Source organism: Corythoichthys intestinalis, chromosome 13 (assembly GCF_030265065.1).
Source record: "Corythoichthys intestinalis isolate RoL2023-P3 chromosome 13, ASM3026506v1, whole genome shotgun sequence".
Classification (NCBI taxonomy): domain Eukaryota; kingdom Metazoa; phylum Chordata; class Actinopteri; order Syngnathiformes; family Syngnathidae; genus Corythoichthys; species Corythoichthys intestinalis.
Window position 1 is genome coordinate 25029039 of NC_080407.1, and position 19146 is coordinate 25048184.

The following is a 19146-nucleotide window of genomic DNA, read 5'->3' on the forward strand; positions in this document are numbered from 1 at the left end:
AGAATGACATACTATCTGTGTTAACATCATATGTACATAACCTTGTAGCATTTCCTTGTAACAAAACAATCCATGTCAGCCCTTCTGCAGTCAGCAAATGTAATATAACTTGTAATTTCACCACATTTTGGTCACCAATGGCCGTAGTATCAATCCATTTCTCACGTTAACACAGGCTGACCGTTGTTAATAATTTTGTCCACGAATGATCAACGAAGTGACACGAACTGCTATCCAATCTCATCTACGTGTCATCTAGGTCGTGCTGAATCAATTTTTGAAGATTCCATGGGTTGCTCTGGCTTGATTTCGTAGTTTTATCGTCGTAAATACACTGCTAATACACTGCTACTCAACCGGACCGGAAGTGCGAAGCAGACATTTTCCTAGATGGCGGCGCCCATATTTCACTCAGGAAACTTGTCTATAGACCCCAATCACATGACGTCACAACTCCGCCCCCTGACTGGAGCAGCCATATTGTCCGTCAGCTCGTTGTGTTTACACATTACCGCTACGTACATGCCTCCTATTACGGCGTGTTTTTCTGCTCGTTAACATTAATAATCAAAATGGTGAAGGCGTGTGTGGCGGTCGGTTGCAGTAACAGAGAAGATAGACGGAGAGACTTGAAGTTCTACCGTATTCTGAGACTACCGTATTCTGAGAGACCCGAAGAGGAGAGCGAGATGGACTGCTGTAATTCGACAAGAAATCGGGGCACCAAACGATCACCAGAGACTATGTAGTAGTCATTTTATATCTGGTAAGATGCATTTAATATATATTTAGAAGATTTTGGGCTGACAACCACAATTAAGATCATTGTGTGACGTTGGTGATTGGGGTCTATATGGTTGCCTCTTTTTTTTTGGGAGTGGAGTTGTTTTGTTGGTGTTGTTGGTGGTAAGCAGAGTAAAAAGAGGGAGAAAAATACAACTTCAGTGTCTAATTTTTCGCCGCCAAGCAAGCGTTACAAAATTAAAAATGAATGAAAACTAAATACTATTGAATATGTCATCATTATCATTTTAAAAATTTCAGTGACTGGTAAAAATAGATTATGACCGGATTTTTATGACCCTGTCAGTCAAAATGACAGACAACGAAAATGTCTAGCGCAACCTCTGGGTGTAATAACATCGCATTTCCAAAATATATGTGAGTGGTCCGCTCCATGTGTTCCAGTCTCTACAACAGGCGTCTCCTTTACCCAGGTGTTGTTTTGGGACTGGGGTTATAAAGTATCTGATAATATTTGTCCAACAGAATTTGCGCCATACATTCGAGCCCGTAGTGGTCCATTGTAGCTGGCACCTGTTCTCCCAACTTTTTTTTCTCAAGTGGCATAATTCCCTTCCCTTCCCATTTTTGTTTTATCCATCTTTGTTGACCTCATAATTTTATACAATTTGGAAATAATTTTATTACAGTTCTTCGACTCGAAGACATCTACAACTTTTTGTAGAACCAGAGTTTCTTGTCTAGTTATGTTCTTTGTTACATCATGGTCATAATAGTGTCTAACCTGACGGTATAGGTAAAAATCGTCTTTTTCTTGGCCATTTTTGGATATCAAGATTTCAAAATCCTGAAATTTATCTTCTTGTGTGAATGAGTGATATGAAGTCAAACCTTTTTGAAATCCACTTTTCAAACATGTTATCTGTTTTGTTTGGTGTAAACTCTGTATCGAAAGCACACCATCTTAACATTTTCAATGAGTTCTCAAGTCTACATTTTTTGCAGATCTCCTGCCATACCTGCAGTAAATGATGAATCATGTTGCCACCTGCAAAGTTAGAACCTTACCACGATACAATGTCGGCCATCAAATCAGACATTGGAGTTCCCTTCAGCCTTGTACATTCAATTTCTTTCCAACTTGTATTTTATGTTTGGGAACATAAACAGATTAGAGGTCTAAACTGGGCTGGGTAGAAATAATCTTGTAAATTCGGAAGTCCCATTCCACCTTTATCTTTACTCATCTGCATTGTTTTAAATTTGATTTTAGCCTGTTTTCCTTGCCACAGATATCTTGAAACTAACCTCTCCCATTCCAAAAATTGTTTCAATGGGAACCTAATAGGTAGACATTGGAAGAGGTAGAGCAGTCGTGGAAGTATGTTCATCTTAATTGATTCTCTCTTTGAACTCAAGAAGGGTATGAGATTCCATCTTTGCGGATCTGCTTTAAATTTAAGGGATTATAGTTAAGTTCGAATAAATTTGTCATGTCTTTTGGTATCTGAACACCCAGGTACTTAATTGAACCCGCCTCCCAGTTCCAGTCATACATTATTTTAACCTGTGGTGGAGGATGATAGTTCAATGTCAGGGCTTGTGTTTTATGTATGTTAATTTTGTATCACAATAGCCGGCCATATTCCTCTGACATAGTCATTCATTTAGGTCATGTCTGTCTATCGGGCCTATTAATAATGTTACCAGATTTATTGGGATGACGTCATAATTCCTATTATCGGACCGATAATCATCGTGCGCCTCTAGTGAAAATATATTAAAAAGGCGATATATTGTGATACTTTGTAGCCCAAAAGGTTATTGATATGCTCTCATCGAAATATCCTTTTGATGATGATGTAGCTTTTTATTTCAAGCATGCACAAATAAACCGAAATACAGTGAAACTCATGTTGGCGTTGGCTCTCGACCTCGTACCAACAACGCTGCGCTTTCGTTTTCTGTTCGGGAGGCTTTCATAAAAATGTAGTCGACACACAAATACTGAGAGTCTCATGGTGCGGTCGAACAATAAACACAAGTTTTAATGAATGAGTCACACACATTTACAATCTTGTGGGCGTTAACATTAATCATTCAAACCATTGGTCAACCGTTCTGGGGGTCGTCTGTGACTTCCCCTTATTGGATTATCAAAGACTTGTGTAGACTAAGGGGGATCATGTTACACCTTTGTGTTCTTCAAAGGACTAAGATAACTTTGCTTACTTTTATGACACCAAATGGCATGTTAAAACTAACCAGAATGTGAATGCATGATTGCCTTAACTAAGAATAAAAGGCTACATAATTGCACGCAAGTAAACATAGAAGTACATAACACTCAGAAAAAATATTTGCGCTCGACAGGGAGTGGAAGAAGAAAAACTAATTTAATCCCACCCCTGTTCTCATCGTCCAGCAGTCTTATTTCTTGGGATACTCCTGTCCTTTGATTTTAAACCCACACAATGAAGAGGCAGGAAAGAAAGAAAAAAGACAAAAATAACTAAACCAATAGACAACCAACTAGACCAACAGAGTTGGCTCCCGAATAATAATTCTCAATATATATAAACCAATTCTCCAAGAACAGTGTGAAAAATTGTCAGTAAATGTCATTACATTGAGATCAAACCATTATACAATTTAAATTTTTGGATATTTTGACAGTGCTTGAAGTGTTTGTCTATTTTTTCTTTTATAGTATTGATCAGGGTCCTGGTCCGGAATTCCTGCAGCCAATTCTGAACCAATATTTTCACCCACAAAAAAAAACTAGACAAGTTTCCTTAGCGAAATATGGGCGACGCCATCTTGGACAGTGTCTGCCTCGAACTTCCGGTTTAGAAAAAAAACATCAGTTGCGGTCGAAGTTAGCAAAGTGTTGACGAAGTTAAAACTGCGAAATCAAGTCAGAGGAACCAACGGAACCTTCAAAAATGGATTCTGCACGACGTAAATGGGACGTAGATGAGATTGGATGATCGTTCTTATCACTTCGTTGATCATTCGTGGACAAAATTATGACAACAATTATAACATTGGACGGCGAATTTTCAGTCGCATCTCTATGTGAAACAATGTCTCTTGTGTCTCAAAATGAACTGACGTGTATTGTTTCACTTTTATTTTTTGATGAATATTTTTTTAAACCCTGCAATGCACTGAATCCGCGCAACGTGAACCGCGAAGTTGTGAGGGATCACTGTTCTCATCCTTTCCATGTTTTGCACAAAGAAAAGATTGGCCGATGAAACGGTGGTGGTCCATAAAATATATCAGTGGTTTTCTTGTGTCTTGCAGGTTTCAGAAAATATCTTGGTGCTGAGCTAGAATCGCATTGCATAAAAGAGGATGTTGCGCTACCACAAATCAAAGAGGAGCCAAAGCCCGGTCAACAGAAGCAACTTCCAATCAAAAAGGAGGAGGACCTGCCATATGGTAAAGAGGAGGAGGAGCATATCACCAGGTTGACTGGTGAGCCCTTGAAAATTGAAGATGGTCTGAGTGAGGCCGGCAGAGGGGCGGAGCCTCCAAGCGGCAGCAGCTCAGCAGAAGGATTGCAAGCAGACATTGACATCGCTCCATCCGACAGAGATGGCACCACCTCACACTCACCTTACAATGATGATGGTCATAAGACATCTCACGGTGACGACAAACTCTGCAAATGCTCTCAGTGTGGGAAAACCTTTGCTAGTAAGCAAAGTTGTCAGATGCATATGAGGAGCCACACTGGTGAAAAGCCTTTTTCCTGCTCGGTTTGTGGAAAAGATTTTGTTTCGGTGGGAAACCTAAAACAACACACAAGAATCCACACTGGCGAAAAACCTTTTGCCTGCTCAATTTGTGATCAAGGATTCAGTCATAAGAGTGCCTTAAAAGTACACACAAGAACCCACAATGGTGAAAAACCTTTTTCCTGCCCAGTTTGTGGTCAAAGATTTAGTCACAAGTGCAACTTAAAAGTACACACAAGAACCCACACTGGCGAAAAACCTTTTTCCTGCTCAGTTTGTGGTCAAGGTTTCGCTCGAAAGGAACACTTAAACAGACACAAGAGAACCCACACTGGTGAAAAACCTTTTTCCTGCTCAGTTTGTGGTCAATGCTTCTCTCTAAAGCAAAACTTACAAAGTCACGAAAGAACCCACAATGGTGAAAACCGTTTTTCCTGCTCAGTTTGTGGTCGAGCTTTCGCTGCAAAGATAAACTTACAAAAACACATAAGAACCCACACTGGCGAAAAACCTTTAGGTTAGGGTTGGGGGGTTACGTTCGTATTTGTGGTACACTTTGTGTTTTACCTTTTCTGGCCTTCAACGTCTTTCCCTTGGTTCTCTCGCCGACTGGCATCATTTATATCATAACCTTCTATTCAATCTACACTTTTCACATTTAATATTTGAAACTGCAGACCCCAAATTCCAAAAATTAAAAATCATTCATAGATATTGTCATTAAATAAATATGGAAATTTAGAATACATTGTTCAATATTGCAAAAATAATTTAAAAAATAAAAAAGTGGCTCACAAATGAGTTTTTGTGTGGGGGTATATAAATTATATATATATATATATGTATATATATTTCAATTACTATTACTACTCGTGACTGACAGAGTATGAGGGCCAAATAATGAAAAATGAAGGAAAAGAAAAAAGGACTAAAACAGTAAAGTCGTGTTCTTACTAAAATAATTTTTTTTTTCCTTGTAGCAAGTCAAGTTTTGGTTTCTTTTTTTTTTTTTTTTTTTTTTAATATCTCAATAAATAACACACACGGAATCATTTCTGTATTTAACTTTGCAGATTATATATGTTTTGTGTTGAAAATCTTGTTGTCTGTTAATAACATGATCACCACCTGACACCTACAGGGGTCGCATTGAATAAGGCGCTATCGGAATGGAAAAGTTCACTCTTGCCATGTTTTTTTGTAAGAAATTCTACACAAACTTCCTCGTCTGTGTTGGATCTATATTATACGGCTCGCCGTTTCATTACAAAGTGGCATTATTTATTGTCAGTGAAAACGCGGGCAGGTGGTTGTGTGGACCCAATTGCAGGGAAACAAAAGGCAGCCAAGGAGGTGGTGGTGATCTCAAAAACGTTTTAATAATAACTAACAAAACACAAAGTACAACCAAAAGTACTGGGGATCAAAAAAGGCAAGTTTAAAAAAAACTTACTTTACCGGAGGGTTTAGAACACAAGGGCTTGGACAGGATCTTGGCTTTAACACAGACATAGACACTGACATAGACAATGACGCAACAAGGAGTGAAAAGAAACTGGGAGCTTATATACACACACACAAAAAAGGGTTAACGACACAACGAGGAACAGGTGAGGATGCAGTTAAGAGATACTCTATGAGCAGGTACAACAGGTGAAATCAATGGGCAATCACAGGGACAAGTCACACTAGGAGAAAACCAACACAAAACCTAACAATTTATATCATACTCTCCCTTTCAAACTACAATCTTCACATTTATTTTTGAAACAGCAGACCCCAAATTAGAAATCATTCAAAACACTATCATTAAATTTATATGGAAAATTTGAATATATTGTTTAATATTGCAAAAATACTGATAATAAAAAAATCAATTCTGGCTCACAAAAATTAATTTGTGAGGGGATAAACGTTACCATGGCGCAAAAATGAATTTTCACTATACAAAAACTGTGAAATTTTAAATATATTCAATTGGAGGTCGAAAATGAACATGATTATGATGACAGTTCTATAATAGTGCCCAGTGGGGAAAAGTTAATTGAGGATCTAGACCAGGGGTGTCCAAACTTTTTGCAAAGGGGGCCAGATTTGGTGTGGTAAAAATGTGGTGGGCCGACCTTGGCTGACGTCCTTTACGTAGAACAATATATTTAAGCAAATTTTAGCAAGCCATTCTATGTGTTACATTTGCTTTATTATTTTTTTAAAATAATAATTTCAACAATCTCGCAACTAGCCTTTGTGGCGTTCTCTTTCGACTCTCGGGCTCTTGCAAAATACTGCTGCTGTGAAATTAAACTAGCTTCAAATTGCTTCAATTTCTCGCTGCGTATCTTCCCTGTAATCTTGTCATACATGTCAGCGTGTCTTGTTTGGTAATATCGCCTCACATTGAACTCTTTAAAAACAGCGACTGTCTCTTTGCAAATGAGGCAGACACAGTTGTTGTGTATTTTAGTGAAAAAAAAAAGTCCAATTTCCACCTATCTTTGAAGCTTCGGCCGTCGCAGTCAACATTTTTTTTATTGACTGTCGCCATTTTAGAAAATTTGAATAAAGGGTCACACAGGGTAATGTTGCTTAGAGTGCTGCTGCCTTTTAGTGGGTAAACAAGGAGCAGCATTTAGTGTGTAAGCTACTTCATAATGCTGTTAGCAGTACTGCTGACCAATTTATTAAGTCTGTGTGCGGGCCAGACGTTATTGATTTCATGACAGAGGCTGGGGGCCGGATGAAATTTGACCACGGGCCGCATTTGGCCACCGGGCCGGACTTTGGACGTGTCTGATCTAGACTGTGGAGTCCAGAAAAGAAATCTATCATTGGTGTCTTCAAATAGGTAGGATATGTTTTGTAGCCATAATATTATTTGTTGTTATTATTCGTTTATTTTTTGGTGTTGTGAAAATGGGGTGTTAAACCGAGGCTTATTGGACCTTTTAGTTTTCAAATGTGTTCGTGTGTCATTGCGGCATCTAGCTGCGGGGATTTGCATAATAATGCACGGGCACTTTTATTTCCAATACCAGAACACTAGGTTAATTAGAACGCTGTCTTTATAGTAACCTATTAGTATCACGTAAACTATCCGGCATGCGTGTATACTGCCCACAGGCGGTTTTTCCTATGGGCAATGTGGGCGACCGCCCAGGGCGCAATCTATATGGGGGCGCACAAGCGCCCTTGAGGAGAAACATAACAACAACACATAATAATTCGCTAGTTTCTAGACTAATACCGCTCATTTCTATGTCAAGTAGGTAGGGTGGGCACCAGATCGCCCCTTACTATCATGTCAAATGTTGCTTAAAGAGCATATGACACGAGAAAAAAAGTCTTAAATGGCATTATTATGTGAGTTAGAATCATATTTTGACACGATTCGACTATATACAACAATTTAGCAAAGCACAGATGACGAGAAATTAGTCTGTTAATCTGCCGGTTAGCCACGCCTACCATTATAGGGCTTTAGCGTCCCCAACAGGTGGATGACGTCAGCGTTAGACTGGGCTCATCGGTTTTACTACTCAGCCCATTGAGGGGGAATTATTCAGAACGAGGAAAACGCGATGAAGAGAGCCGCAAAATGTCATTGTTTCAGTCTCTCTACTCCAATATTTTTACAGGATATTCTTTTTATCCAATTATTTTTCCCCAATAGCTATATAAATGGCTTGAGAAGGACCAGTCAGTCCGTCGAGGGGGAACTATTCACAACGAGGAAAATGCGACGAAGAGAGCGGCAAAATGTCATTGTTTCTGTCTCTTTACTTCAATATTTTTACAGGATATTCTTTTTATCCAAGTATTTTCCCCAATAGCTATATAAATGGCTTGAGAAGGACCAGTCAGCCCGTCGAGGGGGAACTATTCACATCGGGGAAAACGAGACGAAGAGAGCGGCAAAATGTCATTGTTTATGTCTCTTTACTTCAATATTTTTACAGGATATTCTTTTTATCCAAGTATTTTCCCCAATTGCTAAATAAATGGCATGGTCATGACAAATAACAGTCTTGTGCTGAATGGAATATGAAATAATAAAAATGCATTTATTCAGGACGACATGGCAAAATTCCATAATGGTCAAAACTGTCGACTTCACCTTTACTGTCGCACCTCCCGAACGATATTTTATGACACCTAAATCGGACATATGTCATTTCCCTTCCCCGGCTTCGGAGAATGTGAACAAACCAGAAGGCGTGACAGCTAGCCGACATGCTAACCTGAACTGAGTGATGTTTCAAAGTCTTCGAAGCGGAAAATCACACATAACTATCCTGGATTATTTGACATGACGACCCGGTGTTGTGCCGAAAAATGGCCGCCCCGCACAACACCGGCGGAGAGCAATTTACAGTTCGTTCCCCGGAGGAGGGTGGCTGGAGTTCTTGTGCAGCTAACGTGCTGCTGCTAATGAGCATTAGGAGAGCTTTTTACATGCCTATCAATGATCAAACGTAAGTAGTCCTTCAAAGAAAGTTTGTAGTGTTTACTTTGTAATCGCTGTGTTCGTATTTGACATAATACAAAACAAGATGTTTACTCACTTCCTCGTAAGTCCAGTGGTCCCACAGTAAATATCCACGGTGAATGGGAACCTTTTGAAACTCCAAAAAGGCGCATACGCCTCTCCCTCATACAGAATGATTTTTTCTGCAGCCGTTTGACTGGCGTGATGCGACAAATAAACATATTAATCCGCAAAATCAGCTGAATCCTTCGTCCTCATACACAACAGTACACTGTAGCGTGAAGAGAACGTCTTCTACCGTATACGTCACAGCGCCCTCCTCCTCAATGCAAGACCGAAGCCGGAAGTCGCTCATTTTCATGGCGCAGGATTAAAATAAATAAATAAAGATAGCGATCGCTTCCACACACATCCAAGCGGCCTAAATTATTCAGAGGTTTAAATTACTACTTGTATTATGAATTAAACATGCTTTTTCGTGTCACAGGCACTTCTAAGACGTGTCATTGAAGGGACAGGTGTGCTATGTCAGATGAGGGAGCTACAACTCGTAACTGCAGGGTGAGTGAGCACGGCGAACCTCTCTCACTGACAGAGGAATCGCAAGGAGGGGGGTAAGGCCCCGTCTCCTGTACAGCTATTCACAGGCCACCTCATTATTTATGTGACTACTTTTAGAAATGGTGATTTTTTTCCAAGAAAGTCCATTAATGGGTCTATCATATTCCTCGTTCAATACTCTACAAGAAAAATATAACATATATGCATCTAAAATAATCCTAAACGATTTTATTAGCAATTTTAATACTCCTTTTAGCAAGGTTACTTGGGTATGTGGTATGCCGCTGCGTACGTTCCCATAACAACCAGTCCTGTTACGTCACAAGTGCTGCATATTCAGAGAACGAGAATAGGCGTAAATCAAAAAGTAAATCGGAACTTTAAGATTTTTTTTGATTGAATTTGAATCATATTTTACAGAGCCCCTAAAGTGACATGGAAGAAGAAGAAAAAAACAGAGAGGGAAAAAAAAGTTGACGTTAAAAAAAATAGTGCCCCTAACGGGACACGAAAGATTTTTTTTTCTGTCAAAGCAAAAAAAAAAAAAAAAAAAAAAAAAGGTCGAAACAAACAAAAAAAGAAAATGCCCCGGATCGTAAAAAAAAAGACCCGGAAGTAAAAAACAAAAGTTGAGGTGGAAGCAAAAAAAAAATTTTTTTTTACGTCGCGTCGTACACCTTAGGGGCTCCGTAATCTTTCACATCGCTTAATATGATACAAAATAATAAATGCAAGTCTAGTATAAAAAAAACCTCATGCAAAATTGTTTAGTACTTAATTAATTTCCTCTTGAGTTATTATTTTTATTTATTTACTATTTTTTTGGGATGTCTAATGATGTAAATATGTTGAGATGGTTATATTCTATGTGAACTAGTGTTGTATCGGTCGCGAACGATTCGTTCTTTTTGAACGAATTGTTTTGGTGAACGAGACCGAACTAATCATCATCTGCACTGATTCGTTCTATGAAGGTGGTGCTTGTTCGCTGCGTGGGAGGGCGTTGAGCAAGCGGCAGCGTCTTCTGACATCGCACACGACCAATCAGACGCCAGCCTCATCGCGGGCAGGGGAGGGAGCGGAAACAGAATCAGGGCGTTTGTCACTCACGTCCACGTGTGGCCAATAAGCAGCCAGCGTGCAGGCAGGGGGGCAAGACTGAGTTTTGTCACTTCCCGTTCAGTGACTCGGTCCTCCGGTTCCTGACCTAGCTTGCTGCTAACTTGATTTTCCAGTAATGACTATGCGGTGAACGAATCAGAAAATGAAAGGAAATGACTTTGTCACATATTTGTTAACGTGGAGCCTATCAAATGCTGCCCAAACAGACAAAAACACCACACAAATCTAGCGAGCATTGTTTAGAGTAGTACTTTTCTCAACAAACTCGTGACTGCCTATGACGACATACTATCAAATTTACAGTAATTTAAAACACGGGTAGCTACGAGGCAAGCAAAAGCTGAGCTGCGGTCGCGTGACGGCAGTGAAGCGGGCAGAGAACTGTCACTATATGGAGGCTTCATGGCAGCGATATTTACCTCATATGTGCACAGAAAAAATATTTAGTATGATCACCATAATACTGATTTGCAATGAAACTATATACATGTCAATTTTTTCCCGAGTGTTTTATTTTTTTTTTCGTGTCAGCGTGTCGGGTGTTGGTTGGTTTGACAAATTATGTCAATCCGTCCATCATGTGCTACTCAAGCGCCCAAAACAACGCACGCAGACACGGGAGATGTCGCAATATGTCTACATTTTTCTTAACAGACTAATGAGAGTATAAAGGCGACATCGTAAAGCGCTAACAATTATTTCTCGTCAGCATTTGACGATTTGAGATGCGGGGACGACAGGGGAGCTGACCGGATTATTTTATTTATTAATACCAGTGCAAAAAAACAACATGATCACCATAATACTGATTTGCAATGAAACTGTATATACATGTAATTTTTTTCCGAGTGTTTTTTTTTTTTTTCTTCGTGTCAGGTGTTGGTTGGTTTGACAAATTATGTCAATCCGTCCATCATGTACTACTCAAGCGCCCAAAAACAAAGCACGCGGACACGGGAGATGTCGCAATATGTCTACATTTTTCTTAACAGACTAATGAGAGTAGAAAGGCGACATCGTAAAGAGCAAACAATTATTTCTCGTCAGCATTTGACGATCTGAGATGCGGGGACGACAGGGGAGCTGACCGGATTATTTTATTTATTAATACCAGTGCAAAAATTCAACACGATCATCTTAATACTAAAAAACAAAAATACAACAGAGCGAGATGTAAATATGATGTGTTGGTCGTTCCATATTCAGAAATTAAACTTTCGATGTATTTTTATTTTCGTGACAGCAAACATGCTGTATATGTGATTGTATGTGTGATCAAGAACCTGCTAAAGAAAGTCCTTGCGCCCCCGCCCCCTACTCCCCTCACAAAAGGAAAATGTTTAACCGTGTCCTAAATCGAAATGCAAGCACGAGCCATGACTTTGAGCCCATAGAACTAGGACAGACGACGCGGAAGTTCTCCCTCGCTTTTGCAGCAGCAGGAGGGAGACGAGGCTGTCTGTGAAAGCAGAATGATACCGCCTGTCACTCATTTCTGAAACTACGACGAGTGGTCAATGTGGAAGAGAGGGAGGGACCAAGCAATGTCACTTCCCGTTCAGTTATACTGCGAAGCGGTCTTTGGTGATTCGTTCGGCAACGTCACTTCCCGTTCAGTAACCGAACGATTCGTTTGGGCGGGGAGGGAGATGAGGGGGGCGAACGATTCGTTGAACGATTTGTTTGAACGAATCTTTTTACTGAACGAACCGGAATGGATTCGTTTACTCAAGTGAACGACAAATCTCGTCACTAATGTGAACTAGTTGTTTGTATTATTTGTTATTTGTATGTTTTGTAGTGTTCAATTTAAAAAAAAAAAAAAAGAATAGGCGTAAGCGTAAAGTGCGCATTTCGAGCAGAGGGGGCCACCCCACCTGTTTGAGGATTAATCTGTGCGTCAATGAACGAATGTAAGTATTTCCTCTTCATGCCATAAAGTTCTTATGATAAGTTAGAGTCGTTATCAGCGCGACCATTTCGTGTTTTTCCTCTTACGTCGGCTGGTTGATCTCACTCGTTCTCGCTGCGTCGAGGAGAGCGTTCTTTGCAATATATTCGCATTGCACATTTGCTTTAAGAGGGAAGGTGTTACTTTAGCATCTTAAAATGATGTTGTACATCCATATGAGTGTAAAGTGCTTAGTTTTCGCCACTTTATGGCCAAGATGACCGCACGCAGCGCGCACTCGAACCCGTCGCCCCCACCTTCGTGTTCATTTTACTGCACAAATATGTATGTGTGTCACGTGACTCAGAGTGATTGGGCGGCGATCGGGCCCTTTTTTAATTGGCAAAATGAAGTTATCCGTCTGGAAATAAAAAAAGAAAGGAAAAAAGCAGAAGAGGAGAAAAGGAAGCAAGACAGCGGTGAGTGTACTATGTTACGGTAGTTTTATCTCCTAATGTAGTCGAAGCACTGCAAACTAGTAGTAGTAAACCAATTAACTGCCTTAACTTGTTGTAACTAGCTTGTTAGCGTTTGCTAACAGCATTGCAGCATGCTAGCGTTTCTTCATACATAAAGATGTTACCTAGAACATTAAATCAGTGTTTAGAATCACCATACACACTGATCAGCCAGACTGATAAGATGTTACATGATTCACTTCTGTGCCAGAATGTTATCCTTATTAAGTAAAAGCAATACAACTTACCAGCTAGTCAGTAGAATACGGTATGTGTAAAGGTGTGTGGACTAAGCACAATAATAATATTAATAATAATCTGAAGTACATTTTCAGTGTTTCCCACAGGATTTTAGGAGACTGTGGTGGGAGGGTCTCTGACCATAGGATTTTTTGAAACTGTGGTGGTGGGCTGCATCGGAGTCGGACAGCCACACCATGTCATGCCACGGCGATTTTTTTTTTTTTTTTCATTATTTTTTCCCCCCAAGAAGAACCATAACAACGATATATTTGAAATATTTCATTAGCTAGGCTAATGTTATAGCTCTCAGCTACGGTACATGTATGTAAAATGCGTTGCTGAGTACAGCTACGTTACCCTATGTAATAATGCGACTTTTTTTCTCGTAGCAATAGTACGACTTACATCTCGTAGTGACTCAGGGTTGGCAAACTGTTGAAAAGAGCCATATTTGACCCCCCCCCCCCAAAAAAAACAAAGAAAAACTGATACAGTATGTCTGGAGCAGCAAAAAATTAAAAGCCTTGTACAAGCCTTATAATTATCAATACTAGCAATATTAGCCTACTATAAAAATGACTAAGTTGGCTAGAAATACATAATTAGCCTTCATGATTAAATGTTTATTTTCCCTGCAGTGGATCCTATAGCGCACCATGTGACTACTCTGTTGTACGATGACACCACAAGTTTAACTTCATTACAATATTAATGAATTGAAAGAATGTTTGTATCATGTTTGTCCTCCTAGAAATCCTATTAAAACAAAAAATATATTTCCCTCCCCCATCTTTTTCCATTTAAAAAAAAAAAAAAAAAAAAAGCTCCGAAGCAGCACTAAAGAGCCGCATGCGGCCCAAGAGCCGCGGGTTTCAGACCGCCGTCGTAGCCCTCCTTTTTTCTTTTTATTTGACCCTCATAAGTACTACATTACCACAACAATAACAGTCCTTCTGTCAACTGACCCATTTACAGGACAGGGGGAATTCTAATGGCCGTGTAAAGAGTTTTTCTTGATTCGGTGAGAAGGTGAATAGTTTTTTCCACGTTGTTCGTTAACTAAATTTCCACACAAACGCACATCGAGGTACCATTAACTTAGCAAGGAGAGGTAAGAGAGTCATTTTTCGAGTGTCCCAGAGCTCGCGAAATTGTGTGTGTGGGGGGGGGCGCATTTATCCAACTTTCGTCAGCCATAATTGTCTGAAGTTGGCGCGTCGGTGTTGTGCCGAAAAATAGCCACTCCACGCGAAATGTCCCCCCGACGGGAGCGCCCACACGTCACTCGTACAAACAGCCTTTTCTTACCAATCGATGGACACGGAAACGACGTTCTTGCACCGTGAATATGTATCATTTTACTCTGCTTGAACTAATAAATACTTTACTGTGACCAACGCTCTGAAAATAGAGCAAGGCTTTATTTTGGGCCCCGCCTCTCCGCGCAAGTTCAATCAAAGTTTTCTTTCCGTCCACCGCTCACTTTCGCCGAAAAGTCCGATCGAAACTATTGTAATGCCCCGGATATGGGGAAGAAGGAGAGAAGTCTGTATTTGCTTAACCACTCGATTGTGGTAACAATAATAAAGAGAAACAATAACAAAATAACAGCGGGCTGCTACGACATGCGACCGCTATCTCTCGCTATCTCGCTCGTTCTCCCATTCTTCCTACTCGTTCCCCTTGCGTCTCTTAAATAAATAAATAAATAAAATACTGCTCTAAAATGCTGCTCTCGCTCGCGCGGGTAGTAGAGTGGAGTGGGCTACAGCTGTGTAATCGGCTAACTGACGCATCTGATTAGTATCTTTTTTTTTTTCGGGGGGGGGGGGGGCGCAAACGAGACTGTGGCGGGCCCAAACGAGACTGTGGCGGGCCGCCACAGTCTCGTCCATTAGTGGGAAACACTGATTTTGTTTATTAAGGTGTGTGTGTAAATAATTAAGGATAGTGTGAAGTGAATGAATAATGCAATTCGGGGGGGGGAGGGGGGGGCACTTTGAGTGTCCAAAAAAGCGCTCTATGAGAGCGAGGTTTTATTAGACTTTTATTAAATATGCTATTGCTACAAGTCCAACTGTCCTCCTTGCACATGCTCAAAGGGCCCCATGTGGCCGCGAAAGTAGCCAGGACCGCCACTGATACTGCCATGTATGGAGAAAGTGCGCGAGCATGACAAATTTTGACCGATTTTTGGATGGGAAAAAATTAAATAGATCCTCAGCACCCCCTGCTGTGAGTGACTTCCAGCACCCCTGTACCAGCCCCTGCCGATGTCTCTTGACTCTGTTTCAAAGTGCTTGCACCTCAGCACTTGTTTATTTTTATTTATAATACCTTGTTTTTATTCAGTCCACTACATTTAAATGTACTTTTCAAATTTTATACGAATATTCAGAGGTGGGTAGAGTAGCCAAAATTTTTAATCAAGTGAAAGTAGCGTTTCTTCTAAATAATATTACTTTTAGTTAAAGTAGTCATCCAAAAATGTACTCAAGTAAAAAAAAAAAGTATTCGTTGAAAATACTCAAGTAATAAGAAACATTGTTAGAAACTGTTTACAATGTCAGATTTAAAAAAATAAAAAAAAAAATGGTATATATAGATTTATTTATGGTATCTGGTTAACAGTTTTTTTGTTTCAGCACAACTTCATCTACATCAGAGGTCCCCAAACTACAGCCCGCCTCCACATTTGGTCCGGTCCCCTGAACAATACCAGAGAGCATTTTGATTTTTTTTTTCTTCTCCATATATGTGTATTTATATTTGATAATAAAGTTGGACTTTTGCAATAAAATGTTCCTTAGTTATGAACTATTTTTATTATTAACTATTAGTTTGTAATTATCTTATACACCCATATAACGCAGACCCGGCTGCAGAAAGAAATTACGGGGGGGCATTACATTTTTTGGGGGGGGCACACTTCTGCAATGTAAATTTAGCCGTAACAGTGGCGTTTTTACCCGTTATATTTTCTGATGATAGTGTCAGTCAGTGAAACTGCAGGAGGTGGCAGCGCTATCCCTTCATGTTGACTTTCGGCCGCGTCCTTGTCATGGCTTGAGTTCGTCTTTAGTTTCTTGAAAAAAACATGGATGTCCATTCCAATTTGAATTAGCAACGGAGGAGCCGCTCAATCGCCATTTCTGTAACCGGAGCAATCCCTATCAAATCGCAGTACACAATAGCCGGCTACTCAGCCCGCCCCCCTTATCTGTGATTGGCTAGAAATTGCCTACATTCACTGCTCTGATTGTGACGACAGATCAAGATAGGATGACTAGAGCAGTGTTTTTCAACTTTTTCTGAGTCACGGGACGTTTTTACGTTGGAAAAAATCTCGCGGCACACCACACCAAAATGTTCCAAAATTACTTTGTGTATAGTATATTTAATTATAAAATAATTTCTCAGTATTTATACTTACTCAGTGTGAAACGTTTAGCAATTAGGCTTGAAAAACTATCAGACAGGGGACTTGAGCAATGCATTTAAGCACATCAGGGCTGGCCGTCTCGCTGACAATGGCTTTGCAGACTGTCAGGGACGTGGGCAGGCAGGCAGGTTGTGTGGACCCAATTGCAGGGAAACAAAAGTGGCAAGGCAGGTGAACTCAAAAAACGTTTAATGATATCTAACAAAAACACAAAGTACAACTGAAAGCACTGAGGATCAAAAGGGCAAGATTCAAACAAAACTTACTTAAATCGGAGGGACTGATACACGAGGGCTTGGACAGGGCTTGACTCAGACACCGACACAGACATTGACGAGCACAAGGGCATTGACAATGACGCAACAAGGAGTGAACAGAAAATGGGAGCTTATATACACACACGCAGACAAGGGTTAACGAGACAACAAGGAACAGGTGAGCACAGGAGGATAGACTAGGAGAAGGCACATCAGGTGAAATCAATGGGCAATCACAGGGACAAGTTACACTAGGAGAAAACCAATACACAACCTAACACAGATAGGTAGTATTAACGTCTCTGCCACAGTTGGGGACTTTTGGGATTTAGCAACAAAGTAACTGGCTTCTTATTTACCTTTGTAGTTTTCCTCAAAAAAGTTGCCCATTTCTCTGTGTTTTCACGAAGGCGTACAAAATAATCCATCGACTTGTTCTGAAGCGACGGGGGTTCATTTGGAGATGAGTTTAAGCTTGTATGGCGCCATGGCGCTAGATAGCCGCTCGTGTCGCGTTCAAGAACTGCTCGGATTTCTAGGTATCTTCCACCTAGCGGTCCTCGATAATGTGTTGGAATAAAACAAAGAGGGAGGATTAACGGTCGTCACATATGGATAAAATGGAATGGACACTTTTGAATACAGTGATACCTCAGCTCACGAACGCTTAAGCTCACGAACTTTTCGCCTCAAGAACATTAAATTCGCGAGCATATAGTCTCTGCTGACGAACTAGTTTTCGGCGGACGAACCAAACCACGCGGTCGGACAGCGCCATGAGAAGCTGACGCACGCTCACGGCGTCCCAGTTCGTCCCCTCCCTTTCGTTGAGTGCGGGCGTGGTTTGTGTTTGATAGACATTTTGGACCATATTGAGTGTACTTTTGCTATTATGGGACCGAAAAAGAGTTACCTACAGTCCTTATGGAAGGTGACTCGTGTTACCAATTCGCCCTCGACTGGTAATTGGCGGTGCTTTCAGCTTCCCACCGTAGTGAGAAGTGGATCAGCGAGTCACGTTGGCTCGTTGTCGTCGGTTGTCTTCGGTTCGCCCGATTTCCTCTCCAGAAAGGTGGCGGCATGCATACAGACACCCAGAGGCGTCGGATGGCTTTTTGTGGGCACTTTTATTAACAACCAAAAGCATATGGGGGGCACAGCACTGGAGTCTACGCTAACTGCGCACTTTGCCGGTAACACTCTCCTTCCAAACAGTAACTCCCTCCCTCCCTCCTCCTCCAACTCCATTCCATCAAGCCATCAACTACCATCACAAAGGTAAATAAAACGACTTTATTATAAAGTACAGTTTATTTCTTTAATTATAATACAATAGCACATTTATTATACATAAAATAAGGTATATTTTTGTGTAGTTTTAAGGCTTATTTAGTAGAAAATTATGTTTTATGGGGACCTGGGAACGGATTATTCTCATTTTAATGGTTTCTTATGGGAAATAAATGTTCGGAAGACGAACTTTTCGCCTTACACACACTTTCTGGGAACCAATTATGTTCGTGAGCTGAGGTATCACTGTATATCGACACTTGACGGGTCAAATAATGAACAGTAGAAGTGCTGGGGTCCACATTGTTACAGAGAGCAAGGTGGCTGACAGCTAGAAATCCGAGCAGTTCTTGAACGCAACATAACTCATCTGCACACAACCGAGAACTTTTCCCACATTCCTTCCTTCCTACTGCAACTTTGCCCGACGATGTTAAAAAAAGCGACATTGGATAATTCCTTGCTGCGGCGGCACAATCGGTTGAAAAACACTGGAATATAGGGTTCATTCTCCCCGTGTGTGTGTGTTTTTGTGGAAGATTAAAAAAAAAAAAATTACTCAGTACAGTTTAATCAAGCTAGGGCGGGCACAGCCGTCCCTCAGGGCGGGCACGGCCCCCTAATGCCCGCCCATGTCGCCGTGTCTGATAACGTGACATTCTGTTCCATCGTTCTGCAGTCTGTGCCACTATCTGGCAACCCTCAGTAAAAAAAACAGTAAAAATAGAGTGGAATGATGGCGAAAAGATTAGGTAAGAGAATAATTGATTCAGAATGCAGGGCATTTAACCTGCAGTGGACTAAAGATTAATTTTTTGTTCAATGCAAAGAAAAGGCTGTCTCATC

General features: G+C 40.6%; 1 protein-coding gene across 2 annotated transcripts in view; it reads left to right on the top strand.

The window, feature by feature from the left end:
* The window catches only part of LOC130928537 (zinc finger protein 79-like), a 48197-nt gene extending 32017 nt beyond the window's left edge, over nucleotides 1–16180 (top strand). The window contains exons 4-5 of one of the 2 annotated variants that reach the window (XR_009066696.1): nucleotides 4054–9537; nucleotides 15957–16180. Coding sequence is in view for 1 of the 2 variants with exons in the window: in XM_057855224.1 (XP_057711207.1) it covers nucleotides 4054–5012 (959 nt within the window). In the remaining variant the exon portion in view is untranslated. Of the gene's footprint in view, nucleotides 1–4053; nucleotides 10011–15956 lie in introns of those variants that run through there. The other variant, XM_057855224.1, reaches the window with a different exon arrangement.
* Nucleotides 16181–19146: the final 2966 nt, after the last annotated feature.